Source organism: Budorcas taxicolor, chromosome 17, assembly GCF_023091745.1.
Source record: "Budorcas taxicolor isolate Tak-1 chromosome 17, Takin1.1, whole genome shotgun sequence".
Taxonomy (NCBI): Eukaryota; Metazoa; Chordata; class Mammalia; order Artiodactyla; family Bovidae; genus Budorcas; species Budorcas taxicolor.
Window position 1 is genome coordinate 4,891,026 of NC_068926.1, and position 18,052 is coordinate 4,909,077.

At 38.4% G+C, this 18,052-nt stretch overlaps 1 protein-coding gene across 1 annotated transcript in view; it reads right to left on the bottom strand.

Annotated features, from left to right (window-relative positions):
* Positions 1-330: 330 nt before the first annotated feature.
* MND1 (meiotic nuclear divisions 1) overlaps positions 331-18,052 on the bottom strand; it is a 77,763-nt gene continuing 60,041 nt past the window's right edge. Inside the window, exons 7-8 of the mRNA XM_052655047.1 lie at positions 11,118-11,162; positions 331-437 (exon numbers count right to left, since the gene is read on the bottom strand). Coding sequence (XP_052511007.1) covers positions 331-437; positions 11,118-11,162 — 152 coding nt within the window. The remainder of the gene's footprint in view (positions 438-11,117; positions 11,163-18,052) is intronic.

Sequence of the window (18,052 nt, forward strand, 5' to 3'; positions counted from 1 at the left end):
CAAGCATGTATAATACAGTCTTCAGAAGTACCTTTAGTTCTTAATATTTGAATAAAACTAAAAAATGTTATGTCATGATGGCTTTGATCTATTAAAAAAAAATTATTGGTAAGCGTAACAGACTTTACTTGCATTCTCCTAACTCTGATGAGCACTGAGGAGAATCAAAAACAGTGACAACATCCACACTCTGTACTTTATTTAAAATTAACAAAACGATAAAGACAATTACAGGTAAATGACAATTCAGTACATTTAGCTGGATAGTATAAAAATTTACATATTCACAAGCACATAGCTCCTTCACCATCAACAACAACACGGAACGTTTTAGTCTATGTAGTCAAAGTCTTCTGGAATTCCAAAATTTTTATCAATTTTATTTTCTTCAAATCCAAATTTTCTTTTGGCCCAAGATTTTATGGCAAATATGTTATCTATAAAGAAAATTGAGAAATATTTTTGAGAGTTGGAAACATAATCATAAAATTTCAAATATAATTATACTCATTGAAAAAAAATTTCTATTATTTTAGAAGTACCAAAATAAGGAAATGTCTGTATTTTCAAGAGTTATTGTTGTTTGGTCGCCAAGTCATGTCCAACTCTTTTGTGACCCCATGGACTACAGCCCGCCAGGCTCCTCTGTCCGTGGGATCTCCTGGGAAAGAACACTGGTGTGCGTTGCCGTTTCCTTCTCCAGGGGATATACCTGATCCAGGGATCGAACCCACATCTCCTGCACTGCAGGTGGGTTCTTTACCACAAAGCCACCAGGGAAACCCATCTTCAAGAGTAATGACAATTAACTTTCAGAATAAAGAAAATATTAGTGATTGTTTTGAATAAACAGATTTCATATTCAAAAAATTCAGTAAATCAGTTGCCACTAAAGAATACCTGACTTAAAGAATAATCCAAAGACAGGGAGAGGCTGATGGTGCCTCTTTAACATCTCCAGAGCAGAGGTAGGGTTCTGTTACCTCAGGAATTAGAGCTGCTCCTGTCCCAGAGGGCACCCCTTTTCTTCCCTCCCCCAGCACAGAAGTGGCTTCTAGACAGCCAGGCTAGGGAGCAGGGGTGAAGAGGAGGGAGGGGGTCACTGAAGGCTAAAAGGAGCAGATATAGCCGTAATGTCTCCTAGGGAATTTAAGGGCATCTAACCACCGAAAAAAGTGTTACATCGATCTAAGGGGACCCGAAGGAAATAAAACCAACTGTGCACCAAGATTTATGATCAAATCTTCATCTCAGTGTAACGAAAGAAAAAAATTCAAGTAATCTACATGTCCGATCACCCAGAAGGGTGGCTATGCAAGGCAGTACCAGTGTGGTCACTATGGCAGCGCTTAGAGAACAGGAATGACGGTGAGTTTCCTTTTTTAATTTTAAATATTCTGTTTAATGTACATATACCATCTTTATAAGGAATATGTACTGACTATAAACATATAAAAACCACGGTATACAACTTTCCGGTTCATAGTGCTCCTTAAAACGTGAAGCACTGTGTTAGTAGTGATAATGAAATGAAGGGTTAAAATAGGTTCTTTTGGAGTGTTGTTGGCTGAATTAGCACTTCCTCCAAAGCTCCCTCAGAATGTGACTGTATTTGGAAACTGGGTCTTTAAAGAGGTGATTAAATTAAAACCTGGGGTGGACCCTGATCCGATTTAACTGGTAGTGTTGCAAGAAGAGGAAAGTGGACACACTGAGACGCCAGGGACAGGCACTGGAAAGCTCTGCAAGGACACGGAAGAAGCCGGCCATCTACAAGCCACGGGGAGAGAGGACTCAGGACACCACGCCTGCCGACACCATGGTTCTGGACGTTCAGCCTCCAGAACTGTGAGAAAATCAATTTCTTTAGTTAAGTCACCTGGTCTGAAGTATACTGTTATACTGTATGGTATCATTAGGAAGTTATTATATGGAGTTTGATCACTTTTAAGAATACTGTTTCAGGAAGCTGAATTCCAAGTATCAAGTAATAATAATTAAATAGTTTGAATAAAGTTAACTGCTAAGGTGAATACTGCTATATCAAATAGAATGTTAATAAAATATTCTGATTTCTTTAATTGTTATAGAATATCAGTTCAGTTCAGTCGCTCAGTTGTGTCCGACTCTTTGCGACTCCATGAATCGCAGCACGCCAGGCCTCCCTGTCCATCACCAACGCCCGGAGTTCACTCAGACTCATGTCCATCAAGTCGGTGATTCCATCCAGCCATCTCATCCTCAGTCGTCCCCTTCTCCTCCTGCGCCCAATTTCTCCCAGCATCAGAGTCTTTTCCAACTGGTTAACTCTTCATATGAGGTGGCCAAAGTATGGGAGTTTCAGCTTCAGCATCAGTCCTTCCAAAGAACACCCAAGACTGATTTCCTTTAGAATGGACTGGTTGGATCTCCTTGCAGTCCAAGGCACTCTCAAGAGTCTTCTCCAACAACACAGTTCAAAAGCATCAATTCTTCGGCGCTCAGCTTTCTTCACAGTCCAACTCTCACATCCATCATGACCACTGGAAAAAGCACAGCCTTGACTAGATGGACCTTTGTTGGCAAAGTAAGGTCTCTGCTTTTGAATATACTATCTAGGTTGGTCATAACTCTTCTTTCAAGGAATAAGTGTCTTTTAATTTCATGGCTGCAGTCACCATCTGCAGTGACTTTGGAGCCCAAAAAAATTAAGTCTGACACTGTTTCCACTGTTTCCCCATCTATTTCCCATGAAGTGATGGGACCAGATGCTATGATCTTCGTTTTCGAATGTTGAGCTTTAAGCCAACTTCTTCACTCTCCTCTTTCACTTTCATCAAGAGGCTTTTTAGGTCCTCTTCAATTTCTGCCATAAGAGTGGTGTCATCTGCATCTGAGGTGACTGATATTTCTCCCAGCAATCTTGATTCTAGCTTGTGTTTCTTCCAGCCCAGCGTTTCTCATGAGGTGCTCTGTTGAGTTCAGTTCAGTCGCTCAGTCGTGTCTAACTCTTTGCGACCCCATGAACTGCAGCACGCCAGGCCTCCCTGTCCATCACCAACTCCTGGAGTTCACTCAGACTCACGTTCATCAAGTCAGTAATGCCATCCAGCCATCTCATCCTCTGTCGTCCCCTTCTCCTCCTGCCCCCAATCCCTCCCATCATCAGAGTCTTTTCCAATGAGTCAACTCTTCGCATGAGGTGGCCAAAAGCAGGGTGACAATATACAGCCTTGACGTACTCCTTTTCCTATTTGGAACCAGTCTGTTGTTCCATGTCCAGTTCTAACTGTTGCTTCCTGACCTGCATATAGGTTTCCTAAGAGGCAGGTCAGGTGGTCTGGTATTCCCATCTCTTTCACAATTTTCCAGTTTATTGTGATCCACAGTCAAAGGCATAGTCAATAAAGCAGAAATAGATGTTTTTCTGGAACTCTCCTGCTTTTTCCATGATCCAGCGGATGTTGGCAATTTGATCTCTGGTTCCTTTGCCTTTTCTAAATCCAGCTTGAACATCAGGAAGTTCACGGTTCACGTATTATTGAAGTCTGGCTTGGAGACTTTGAGCATTCCTTTACTAGCATGTGAGATGAGTGCAACTGTGTGGTAGTTTGAACATTCTTTGGCATTGCCTTTCTTTGGGACTGGAGTGAAAACTGACCTTTTCCAGTCCTGTGGCCACTGCTGAGTTTTCCAAACTTGCTGGCATATTGAGTGCAGCACTTTCACAGCATTATCTTTCAGGATTTGAAATAGCTCAACTGGAATTCCATCACCTCCACTAGCTTTGTTCGTAGGGATGCTTTCTAAGGCCCACTTGACTTCACATTCCAGGATGTCTGGCTCTAGGTGAGTGATCACACCATTGTGATTATCTGGGTTGTGAAGATCTTTTTTGTAGTTCTGTGTATTCTTGCCACGTCTTCTTAATATCTTCTGCTTCTATTAGGTCCATACCATTTTTGTCCTTTATCGAGCTCATCTTTGCATGAAATGTTCTCTTGGAATCTCTCATTTTCTTGAAGAGATCTCTAGTCTTTCCCATTCTGTTGTTTTCCACTATTTCTTTGCATTGATCGCTGAGGAAGGCTTTCTTATCTCTTCTTGCTATTCTTTGGAACTCTGCATTCAGAGGCTTATATCTTTCCTTTTCTCCTTTGCTTTTTGCTTGTCTTCTTTTCACAGCTATTTGGAAGGCCTCCCCAGACAGCCATTTTACTTTTTTGCACTTCTTTTTCTTGGGGATGGTCTTAATCCCTGTCTCATGTACAGTGTCACGAACCTCATTCCATAGTTCATCAGGCACTCTATCTATCAGATCTAGTCCCTTAAATCTATTTCTCACTTCCACTGTATAATCATAAGGGATTTGATTTAGGTCATACCTGAATGGTCTAGCGATTTTCCCTACTTTCTTCAATTTCAGTCTGAATTTGGCAATAAAGAGTTCATGATCTGAGCCACAGTCCGCTCCTGGTCTTGTTTTTGCTGACTGTATACAGCTTCTCCATCTTTGGCTGAAAATAATATAATCAATCTGATTTCAGTGTTGACCATCTGGTGATGTCCATGTGTAGAATCTTCCCATGTTGTTGGAAGAGGGTGTTTGCTACGACCAATGCGTTCTCTTGGCAAAACTCTGTTAGCCTTTGCCCAGCTTCATTCCATATTCCAAGGCCAAATTTGCCTGTTACCCCAGGTGTTTCTTGACTTCCTACTTTGGCATTCCGGTCCCCTATAATGAAAAGAACATCTTTTTTGGGTGTTAGTTCTAAAAGGTCTTGTAGGTCTTCACAGAACTGTTCAACTTCAGCTTCTTCAGTGTTACTGGTTGGGGCATAGGCTTAGACTCCTGTGATGGTATGGTTTGCCTTGGAAACGAACAGAGATCACTCTGTCCTTTTTGAGACTGCATCCAAGTACTGCATTTCGGACTCTTGTTGACCATAATGGCTACTCCATTTCTTCTGAGGGATTCCTGCCCACAGTAGTAGATATAATGGTCATCTGAGTTAAATTCACCCATTCCAGTCCATTTTAGTTCACTGATTCCTAGAATGTTGACATTCACCCTTGCCATCTCCTGTTTGATCACTTCCAATTTGCCTTGATTCATGGACCTCACATTCCAGGTTCCTATGTAATATTGCTCTTTACAGCATCGGACCTTGCTTCTATCAGCAGTCACATCCACAACTGGGTATTGTTTTTGCTTTGGCTCCATCCCTTCATTCTTTCTGGAGTTATTTCTCCACTGATCTCCAGTAGCATACTGGGCACCTACTGACCTGGGGAGTTCCTCTTTCAGTATCCTATTATTTTGCCTTTTCATACTGTTCATGGGGTTCACAAGGCAAGAATACTAAAGTGGTTTGCCATTCCCTTCTCCAGTGGACCACATTCTGTCAGACCTCTCCACCATGACCCGCCCTTCTTGGGTGGCCCCACATGGCATGGCTTAGTTTCATTGATATTCATGGCATAGAATATCAACAGATACTAAAACAAATCTTTATGTAACAATCTAAACCAAATCTCTACTTTCCATAAGAACCTAAGTGAGAAAACTAATAGCATGAGGTACTCTAGAATGATCTGTTTAATTTGGGTGATGTCTGCATAACCTATGCATTCTTGAGAGTCACCAACAAATACTGCTACATAAGACAGTTATTAAGTATATTACAGGTCTTGCAGAACATAAAGAGCCTATGCCTTCAAATTGACACAAGAAAGAGAAAAATTAACACGAAACAATTCCAAAGTGATATGTATGTTAGAGATAAAAGATCAAGTGTTATATGTACTGTTTCCAGACTCTATGAGACTCTAAGTATACAGAAAGACTTGCAGAAAATAAGAGGACAGCTGCGGCACTGCAGGAACCTTGGAGGTATGGATTTCAAGCCGGGATCAGGAGAGGAGGAGGAAACAGGCACTACAGTGAGGCTGGAGCCTCTGCAGGAAGGATACTGGGTCACGTGAGGGCAAGAAACCACTCTATAAACCTTCAAAGATGAAGAACAAACAAACAAACAAAAAGCCTCTCTACACAATTCTTAATGAATCAAGTGACTGATTCAATATGTCTTTTTTTTTATAGCTAATGAAATTTAGTAAAGTTGAAGGATATAAAATCAACATACAGAAATTAATTATATTTCTATACATTAAGAAGAGAATATTTTGGGGAAAATATCTCATTCACAATAGCATCAAAAACAATGAAATAATCTGGAATAAATTTAACCAAGAAGGTAAAAGATATGTATACTGAAAACTACAAGACTCTGATGAAAGAAATTAAAGAAGACACAAACAAATGGAAAAATATCCTGTGTTCATGGATTAGAAGAATTAATGTTGTTCATACTACCCAAAGCCATTTATATATTCAATGCAATATCTATCAAAATTCCAATGCCCTTTTTTTTCACAGCAATACAGCAAACAGTCCTAAAATTCACATGAAACCACAAAGGACCCTGAATAGGTAAAGTAATCCTGAGAAAGAACAAAACTGTAGGCATCAGACTTGCTGATTTCAAACTATACTACAAAGTATAGTATTCCAAACAGTATGATACTGGCATAATAACAGATATATACATCAATGGAACAGAATAGAGAGCTCAGAAATAAACCCATACATATATGGCCAACTAATATTTGACCAAGAATACTCAATGGGGAAAGGATAGTCTCTTCAATGAATGGTGCTAGGATAACTGGATAACCATGTGCAGAAAATAAAACTGGACACCTAGATTACACCACTGACAAAAATGAACTCAAAATGGATGAAATGCTGAATATAAGACCTGAAACTATAAAACTCATAGAAGAAAACACAGGGAGAAAATCTCCTTTACAATGTCTTGGCAATGATTTTTTTGGTAATGACACCTTAAGCACAAATGACAAAGCAAAAATAAGTCAGCTGGACTATATCAAACTAAGGAAGTTCTAGGCAACAAAAGAAATAATCAACAAAATGAAAAGAAAATGTTCGGAATGGGATAAAATATTTGCAAACCATGTATCTGATAAGGGGGTAATATCCAAAGTATAGAAAGAACTCACAGGACTCAGGGGGAAAATAACAAACAATCTAAAAAATGAGCAGAAGATCTGAACAGACATTTTTTCCAGAGAAGACAAATAAATGACCAACAGGGACACAAAAGGGTGCCCAACATCACTAATCATCAGGGGAATGCAAACCAAAACAATGAGATATCACCTCACACTTGTCAGAATAGCCAACACGGCAGAAGATAAAAGACAAAAAAAATTAGAGATAATGAATGTTGGAAAGGATGTGGGGAAAGGGGAAACCTTGGGCACTATGGGTACCCAAAGGGCAGCCACTATGGAAAACAGTGTGAAAGTGAAGTCGCTCAGTCATGTCCGACTCTTTGTGACCCCATGGACCCCATAGCCTACCAGGCTCTGCCGTCCATGGGATTTTCCAGGCAAGAATACTGGAGTGGGCTGCCATTTCCTTCTCCAAGATTCAATATGTCTTTGGGCCACTGGATGTCTGCCTTTAAGACAGTGTTATCTGCAATTTTGATAGTTCATACCTGTCAATTTTTCTGTTGTGTGGAAACATTTATAATTGGATTAAAAACTTTTTCTTTTTTCTTAATTTATTTTTTATTGAAGGATGATTGCTTTATGGAATTTTATTGTTTTCTGTCAAACCTTAACATGAATCAGCCATAGATATACATATATCCTCTCCCTTTTGAACCTCCCTCCCATCTCCCTCCCCATTCCACCCTCTAGGCTGATACAGCGCCCCTGTTTGAGTTTCCTGAGCCATACAGCAAATTCCCATTGGCTATCAATTCTACATATGGTAATGTAAGTTTCCATGTTACTCTTTCCACACATCTCACCCTCTCCTCCCCTCTCCCATGTCCGTAAGTCTATTCTCTATGTCTGTTTCTCCACTGCTGCCTGCAAATAAATTCTTTATTTTCCTAGATTCCGTATATGTGCATTAGACTACGGTATTTATCTTTCTCTTTCTGACTCACTTCACTCTGTAAAATAGGTTCTAGGTTCATGTACCTCATCAGAACTGAATCAAACGCGTTCCTTTTAATGGCCGAGTGCTGTTCCATTGTGTATATGTATCACAGCTTCTTTATCCATCCATCTGTCGATGGGCATCTAGGTTGCTTCCATATTCTAGCTATTGTAAACAGTGCTGCAATCAACAGTGGGATACATGTGTCTTTTTCACTTTTGGTTTTCTCACGGTATATGCCTAGGAGTGGGATTGCTGGGTCATATGGTGGCTTTAGCCCTAGTTTTTTAAGGAATCTCCATACTGTCTGCCATAGTGGCTGTATCAATTTACATTCCCACCAACAATGCAAGAGCATTCCCTTTTCTCCACACCCTCTCCAGCATTTATTGTTTGTAGGCTTTTTGATGTTGGCCATTCTGACCAGTGTGAGGTGATATCTCATTGTGATTTTGATTTTTCTAATAATGAGCGATGTTGAACATCTTTTCATGTGTTTGTTAGCCATCTGTATGTCTTTTTTGGAGAAATGTCTGTTTAGGTCTCTTTTCCACTTTTTGATTGGATTGTTTGTTTTCCTGGTATTGAGTTGTATGAGCTGCTTTTATATTTTGGAAATTAATCCTTTGTCAGTCGTTTCATTTGCTGTTATTTTCTCCCATTCCGAGGGTTGTCTTTTTACCTTGCTTATAGTTTATAGTTTCCTTTGCTGTGCAAAAGCTTTTAAGTTTAACCAGGTCCCACTTGTATACTTTGGGAAAACTTAATTTTTTTAAAAAAAGAATCAGTTTTAAGAGGGGTAGAATTTGTGTTAGTTTATATGATGGCAAATACAGGATAAAGGCAGGACTAGGACAGGGAGTATCACACGCGTGGGTCTACACCAGGACGTCACAACACCTATCCCCCTCACTCACCAAGAAGTCTCTCATAAAAAGTCATAAAAACTCCACTATCTTCATTATCAGGCAAGGTTTTGTGTAATTTCATATATCACATTTAAAGTTACTTAATGTCACAAAACACTATTTATATCCTGATTTCTCATTCTACAAAACTGCAATACTGAACTACTGAAAAGTATACATGCTCAATTTTACATACATTTTAGGAGTTTTTTCATATGAAGAAACCAAATCTTAATAATTATATAACAATCTTTAGTTATAAATAGTACTGATGTTTTCTTTTTGTTTGTTTTGAAAACAGGAAGGTTTTCTGAGGTATAATGCAACTCCATGATTTTTTCATAACATTTTTATGTTGGAAGGAGCAAGTCATAAACTCAAATGGAAATATAGTTCTTAACAGCTGTTTCTGCTCTTCTAAAAATATCATCCTTCCTACATGATTTTAAAAGTTTTAGGTTCTTTCTCAGCTAGTAACACAACGGAAAAAGTTGTTCACATTTTTTTAAATTATAATTTTTGAAGTTTACGATCAATGGGAAAACATAAAAGGACTTTTTTAAAAGGAAGGAAAAATGGGAGTCTTTGTTTATCAATGTGTCTAATGGTGTGCTAAAGGGCTTACAGACTGTTTTACTGAATCCCCCTGAAATGTTGAGGCAAATATTATCCACATTGAACAGATGAAGAAGCAAGCTCAGAGAGGTTCAATGAGTCACACAGTAAATAATGAGCACAACAGGACTCCTTTCAAAGTCAAGCTCCTCTCTCACCATATACACAGGCCTCCCGTTCCTACTGCTTGTTAACTGCGGGAAATCACTTTGTAACTTTTGATTTACTTTTAACGTAAAAAATCCATTTGCCTTTTTTCCACTCAAAATTGTGTACTTCTCACACCTATACGGTGTCACTACATTTACTGGTTACTAGTACTTCATTGGGCACACATGTCACTGGTCCCTTCTATTTACTGTTAGTTGGCTGTTTTTGCCCTCTCTGCTCTTTTCATAAAGCATCATACTATTAGGAAATAACTTTGTAATAAGTAAGACTGCAATTTTATAGGAGCCAAAGGCCAGTTATATTGATTTTAATTCTAAAACAGACGAGGAAAAATGATTCTTAAGTTTTCAGTGAGGCACAGAAGCCTGAATATGGAATCAGGGAAATCTGGCTCAAGTCCCCGTTCTTCCAGTGACTAACCACCTTGGACTTTAGTAAGGCAGCCACTCCAAGCTTTCTGCATCTCGGCCTCAATGCGATCTTATCCACACGCTCCCAGAAACAGAACCAGGATGAGTGACACACAGAGCGGCACTAAAGACTTACCAGGGTGGGAAAGTCCAATTACCATTACTTTATGATTAAATACTGGAGAAGCATCAGCGTAACTTCCACACAGGCTTTAAAAATAGTAATCATACTGGTATATAATTCACAACAAGCACTATTTATTAATTTTCTTCTAAACTTTAAGACACATAATTAATACCCTATAAATTACCATCTCTTAGAATATTCCTGGCATACACCAGAGGGTGTATCCATTGGCAAATGGATTAATGGGGCATTTACATGAAAGCAGGTACACAGAGAAGACTATCTTGTGTAGTGGAAGAGAGCCTGGACTCGGAAATCTAATTCTTGTTCCAATGCTCAGCACCTGTGTGACTGTGGGATCCCAGTGGGCTCAGTTTCACCTCTAAAATTAGGGATAATAATCCTATCTACCTCACAAGACTGCTGTGGCGATAAAATGAGAATGCACCATAGACAGGCTTTACAATGCCTAGCTCATAGTCAGTCCTCAACAAATTAATATTACGAACAAGAAGACAAATCTTTCACACTCCACAAAACTCTTAAAAGTTGTATCTTGCATTAATATATATGAAGGTTAAGTAATTAGTCTAAGTGATTTATTGGGGAAAAGCTATATAAAACTTAAACTGAAAGCAATCACTTGTTTTACAAAAATGTCTCATACTTTACAAAATAACTCATAATAAGACTGTTTTTAATGATTTAAGATATGAAAACTTGATTAATACATACATTTCCAGAAATGTCTTTTCTTAAACAAAACTAGGCACAATAGCTTCTGCATTTGACACCCTAGAAAGTGCAGAAGAGTTTGACTAGTTTACCAGTAGTAACACACTGGTATATATCACCATTGTAATACATACCAGTCCATCTGTTAGCAGCTTCTTTGGCCACTTGATTTGCTTGACCTGAAAAAAAAAAAAAAATCTCAATAAGTGACAATGTGTTTCACAAACCTGCTCAACTTCCCAAAGAAATTTTAGATAGCTGCAGTTATATAAGTCATGAACACAAAGTCAACTTGACCAGGATCTCTTTCCTAAATGTCCCCTACTATTATTGTACTTGCTCTTTAAAAACAAAATGTTTAACTGAGATGTTTCTCAAATAATTCACAACACCAGAAGAGGATAAAATAAGTTTATTGGTAAGCACTTTAGTATATACATATTTGTTGTTGTTTAGTTTCTAAGTCATGTCCAACTCCCTCAAGACCCTATGGATGTAGCCCACCAGGCTCCTCTGTCCACGGGATTTCCCAGGCAAGAACACTGGAGTGGGTTGCTATTTCCTTTTCCAGGGGAATCTTCCGCATTTAGGGATTGAACCCATGTCTCCTGCAATGGACTGTTTACCACTGAGCCACCAGGGAAGCCTGTATACAAATTAGACCAAAATAAACCTGACAATAAAATTTTAATGGCCATACAGTAGTGGCCCTGAAGGAGGAAATATTTACTTTATATTTAATTATATATCTTGCTATTAAATGTATCTGTATCTATATTATGTTGTTCAAGTCAATCTACACAGCACATAACAATGCCATGATCAAGTGGGTATAAACTAGTCATAATGAGAGCATTTATTTATTGAAGTAAGATTTATATACCACAGAACTCACCATATTGAAGCATCCAATTCAGTGATTTTTAGTATATTTACAAGGTTGTACAACCATCACCCCTACCTATCTTCAGAGCTCTCATCACCCGAAAGGAAATCCCACATCTATCAGGAGTCACTCCACAGTCCCACTCCCTCGAGTCTCTGGAGACCACTACTTTCTGTCTCTATGGATTTGCCTATGCTGGATGTTTCATATAAATGAAATTATATGTCTGGCTTCTTTTCACTTGGCACAGTGTTTTCAAGGTTGGGCAACTGTAGTATGTATCAGAACTTCATTCCTTTTCATTATCAAATAATTGTATAGATATCCCACAGTTTGTTTAGCGGCTCATCAGTTGATGGACATTTGGGCTGTTGTGACTAATATGAATAACAATTTTTCTGTGAACATGTTTTCAATTCTTTTGGGTATATATACCTGGGAGTGGAATTGCTGGCTCAAATGGTAACTGTATGTACATTTTGGGGAACAGATAACTTGTTTTCCAAAGTGGCTGCATCACTTTAACAACCCCACCAGCAATCCAAGAGTTACAACTTTTCCACAACCTCACCAACAATTACTTTGCCTTCCTTTTATAACAGCCATCCTAACGAGTATCTCCTTGTGTCGAGACCTGCATTTCCCTAATGACCAGTGATGCCGAGTTTCTTTCCATATGCTCATTGGCCATTTGTGTATTTTCCTTGGAAAAACGTATTCAAATCTTTTGTGTGTTAGCTGCTCAGCTGTGTCCAACTCTTTGTGACCCTGTGGACTATACAGCCCACCAGGCTCTTCTGTCCCTGGAATTTCAAGGTAAGAGCACTGGAGTGGGTAGCCATTCCCTTCTCCAGGGGATCTTCCCAACCCAGGGCTCCTGCATCGCAGGCAGATTCTTGACCATCTGAACCACCAGGGAAGCCCATTTGCCTGTGTTTAAACTTTTTATTATTGAATCAGAAGAGTTCTTTTCAGATATAGGATTTGAAAACTATTCTTTCCTATTCTGTGGGTTTTCTTTTCACTTTCGTGACATCGTACTTTGACATACAAAAGTTGTCAATTTCGATGAAGTCAAATTTGTATACTTTTTATATGACTGCTTGAGCTTTTGACGTCATATTTAAAAAACCAAGGGTACAGACACAGATAGCTATGTGTTTTTCCTCTAAGAGTTCTATAGTTTTAGCTCTTGCATTTAAGTCTCTGCTCCATTTGAGTTAATGTTTGTATACACTGTGAAGTGGGAGGCGAGGATGATTCATTTACATGCGGATAACCAGTGGTGCCCAAGAGTCATTAGTTGAAAACAGTATTTTGTCCTGATTGAATGGTCTTGGTACCCTTGTTCAAAACTTTGTTTACTTCTGGACTATCAAGTCTATTTCATTAACCTATATGTTTATTCATTTACTAGTACCAAATCACCTCGATTACTCAAGTTTTTTAAAAAATTAATTAATTTTTATTAAATTCTTCTTTAAACTTTTTGGCTGCACCCCACAGTATGTGGAATCTTAGTTCCCTGATCAGGATCGAACCCACACCCACACTATATTGGAAGGCATAGTCTTAACCACTGGACTGCCAGACAAGTCCCCAAACTTTTTATTTTGTTCTGGAGTATAGCCAGCTAACAATGTTGTGATAATTTCAGGTGGACAGCAAAGAGACTCAGCCATATATATATATATACAGGTATCCATTCTCCCCCAAACTCCCCTCCCATCAAGGCTGCCACATAACATTGAGCAGAGCTCCCTGGGCTACACAGTAGGTCCTTGTTGGTTATCCATTTTAACAGCAGTGTATACCTGTCCATCCCAAGCTCCCTAATTGTCCTTTCCTCTCATTCTTCCCCCTGGCAACCCTAAGTGTGTTCTCTGTGAGTCTGTTTCTGTTTTGGAAGTAAGTTCATCTGTATCATTTCTTTTTAGATTCTGCACATAAGGGATGTCATAGATGCTTCTGCTTCTCTGCCTGACTTCTTCACTCAGTGTGACAGTCTCTGGGTCCACCCATGTTGCTCCAAATGGCATTATTTTTTTTGCTGCCTGAGCTGATTACTCAAGTTTTGTAATAAGTTTGGAAATTGCGAAATTTGAGTCTTCCAACTTTTTCTCCAAGATTCTTTTGGCTGCTTTGGGTCTCTTGCATTTTCATATGAATTTTGGAACCAACAACAATTTCTGCAAAAAAAGAAACTGGAATTTTGGAGATTTGAGTTAATCTTTAGATCGACTGGGGGAGTATTTCCACCTTAAAAATATAGATCTTTAACTTCATTAAAAGTTTAGTTTTCAGTAAAAGTCTTGTACTTCTTCAATGAATTTTACTCTTAAGCATTTTATTCATTTTGATGCTATTCTAAGTGGAATTTTAACTCAATTTCATTTTCAGGTTGTTTATTGAGGGTTTATAAAATACAAGTATTTTTTTACACATTGATTTTACACAACTGATTGCCATCAGTTGAACTCACTTGTGAACACTAATAGTTGTATTTTGTTGTTTTATGGATTGTTTAGGGCTAAGATCATGTCAACTGCAAACAGATAGCTTTGCTTTTTTCTTTTTAATACAGATGCTTTTTATTTCTCTTTCTTATCTAATCGCCCTGGCTTGAATTTCCAGTACAATATTGAATAGAAGTGGTAAGAGTGGACATCCTTGGGGAAAGCATACAGTCTTTCACCACTCATTATGTTAGCTGTGCATTTCTTACAGATACCCTTTTATTAGATTGAGGCAGTTCACTTCTATTCCCAGTTTGAGTGTTTTTATCACAAAAGGGTGTTGGATTTTATCAAATATTTTGTCTATTGACACAATCTTACGGCGTTCCCCCACCTTTATTCTACCAATATGTTGCATTAGATTGATTTTTGTATGTTGGGTCAACCTTTCATTCCTGATAAATGTCACTTAATCAGGATGTATAATCTTTTTTTACATACTGCTGGATTTGATTTACTAGTACTTTCTCCAGAATTTTTACATTTGTAAATGATACTTAACTAGTTTTTTTACCTTATGATGTCTTTGGTTTGGGTATCAGAGTAACATTGATGTCAAAGAATAAGTTAGGAAGTGTTTTCTCTTTTCTAAGTTTTTTTTTCCATTGAAGAGTCACTTCTTTAAAGTGATAGAATTCACCAGTATAGACTTAGTTTTTCATTGTGAGAAGCTTTTAATTCCCAGATCAATCTCTTAACGTGTTACACATCTATTTGTTGTTGTTTAGTTGCTCAGTCGGATCTGACTCTTTTGTGACCCCATGGACTGTAGCCCACCAGGCTCCTTTGTCCATGGGATTTCTCAGGCAATAATACTGGAGTGGGTTCCCATCTCCTTTTCCAAGGGATCTTCCTGACCCAGGGATTGAACTCACATCTTTTGCATTGGCAGGCAGCTTCTTTATCACTGAGTCACTAGGGAAGCCTATACATCTGTTTGCAAAGTTCATTTCTACTTGAGATGGTTTTGGTACTTTGTATCCTTTTAGAAACTTGTTCACTTTGTATACCTTGTCAAATTTACTGACATATAAACATTGCTCATAGTATTCCTTTACAATCCTTTTTATATCTATAAGGTCAATAATGATCTTTCTCTTTCATTCCCGATTTTATTAATTTAAATCTTCCTTCTTTCTTGAACAGCCAAAGGTTTGTCAAGTTTGCTGATCTGCTAAAAGGACCAACTTTTGGCTTCACTGACTTTCTCTTGTTTTTCTGATTCTCCATTTCTCTTATTTCTGTTCTAGTCATTTTCTTCCTTATATTTACTTGGGTTTAATTTGCTCTTCTTTTTCTAGACTAAGATAGAAGGCTAGGCTTTTGAGAGCCGTCCCTATTTTTAACACAATCATTACAATATTAATGTAAGTTTTCCACTGAACAATGCCTTCATTGCATCCAGTAAGTTTTCTTTGTTTTCATTTTCACTATCTCACAGTATTTCACAATCTCCCTTGTGATTCTGTTTGAGCCATCCCTCTTACGAGTGGGTTGATTCACTTCAACCTATTTGTAAATTTCTCAAATTTCCTTCTGTTAATTATCTTTTACATTCCACTATCAGAAAGCATACTTTGTATTATCAACCTACTTAAATTTTTTGAGATATAAGCTTAACATTTGATCTATCTTTAAGAGTATTACTTGAGAGGAATAAAGCTTCCCTGTTGGCTCAACTGGTGAAGAATCCACCTGCCAATGCAGGAGATGCAAGAGACCCGGGTTCGACCCCTGGGTCTTCCCTGGGAAGATCCCCTGGAGAAGGAGATGGCAGCCACTCCAGTATTCTTGCTGGGGAAATCTCATGGACAGAGGAGCCTGGTGGGCTACAGTCCATGGGGTCCACACAGTCCATCGGGTCGCAGAGGGAGACACAACTGAGCGACTAAGCACATGAGAAAAGTAAGTCTTCCGGTGTTGCGGAGTGTCCCAAAGAGATTCAGCTGGTCTGCAGCTTCAGCCTTCTAATCTCTTAAGCTACATCTTTTTGTTCCATTCTTCACTCAGAATGGAGAACTGAAATTTTAAACTATTATTGCTGAATTGTCTATCCCCTCAGTACTTTGGGGTTTTATGTATTTCAGCTCTCTATTGTTTGCTGTATATGTGTCTATAATTGGCATATCATCTTGAAGAGTTGGCCCCTCTATCATCATAAACTGCACTTCTTTGTCTCCGGCAACAATTTTTGCTTTAAAGTCTATTTTCTCTGGTATTGGCTTAGCCACTCTAGCTCGCTTTTGGTTACTGTTTTCGTGTAATTTCTTTCTCCAGCTTTTACTTTTACCATGTTTGTGTCTTTGAGTCAAATGTTGAGTCTTTTGTAGACAGTAGTTTATGTGTTTTCAGTCTTTCATGCCGATTCCCGCCTTTGAATTCGAGATTTTAATCCACTTACATTTAATATAATTACTGATAAGGTAGGCTTTTGAGTGAACTCTGGGAGTTGGTGATGGACAGGGAGGCCTGGCATGCTGCAATTCATGGGATCGCAGAGAGTCGGACACAACTGAGCAACTGAACTGAACTGAAGGATTTTCATTTGCCAATTGCTATTTATTTTCTATAAGTCATACAAATTTTTCTTCCTCAGTTCCTCCACAATTGCTTCATTTTATGTTAAATGGTAATTTTTAGTATATCATTTTAATTCCTTTATTTCTTTTACCAAATATTTTTGGGTTGTTTTCTTAGTGATTGCCCTAGGGATGACTATTAACATTTTAATTAGAATTACTACTAGCGTCAATAGTATACAAGAGTTTTGCTCCTATATAGCTCCATTTTCTCCCCACTTTTATGCTGTTACTGTCACAAAATGTATTTTATACACTGCATGCCCTAGAACATGTTTATCATTATTGCTTCATGCAGCTGTAATTTAAACTGGATAGGAGAATGTAAGAGATAGGAACAAAAATACACAATACTGTCCTTTAGATTTACTCATATAAATCTGCTGTTTTATTTCTTCATGTTGATCAAGTTACTGTCTACTATTCTTTCACTGCAACCAGAAGGAATTCTATATTTTTCTTAGTGACAAACTCTTTCAATTACTTACCTGAGAACACCTTAGTCTGTTTTTCATTTTTGAAGAAAAATATTTCCGGATACAGAATTCTTGGTTCACAGCTTTTCCTTTCATCATTTTGAGAATGTCATTTTAATATCTCTGGCATCTATGGCTCCTAAGAATCTGACTGAAGTGAAGTTGCTCAGTCGTGTCCGACTCTTTGCGACCCCGTGGACTGTACCCTACCAGGCTCTTTCATCCATGGGATTCTCCAGGCAAGAATACTGGAGTGGGTTGCCATTTCCTTCTCCAGGGGATCTTCCCGACCCAGGGACTGAACCCGGGTCTCCCGCCTTGCAGGCAAACGCTTTAACCTCTGAGCCATCATGTGATGAGTTACTTCTTTTTTTTATTGCTTTCAATTGACAATTTGATCATTATGAGTTTATGTATGGATCTCTTTGAGGCTGTCCTAACTGGAGTTTATTAAGCCTTTTCAATGTGTAAATTAATGTTTTTCATCAGATTTGGGACATTTTCAGCTTTTATTCTTTTGGCAGCTTTCTCTCTCATCTCCTTCTGGGACAGCCATTATGGGAATCTTGGCATTTCTGATACCATAGTTTGTGAGACTCTGTTAATGTTTTT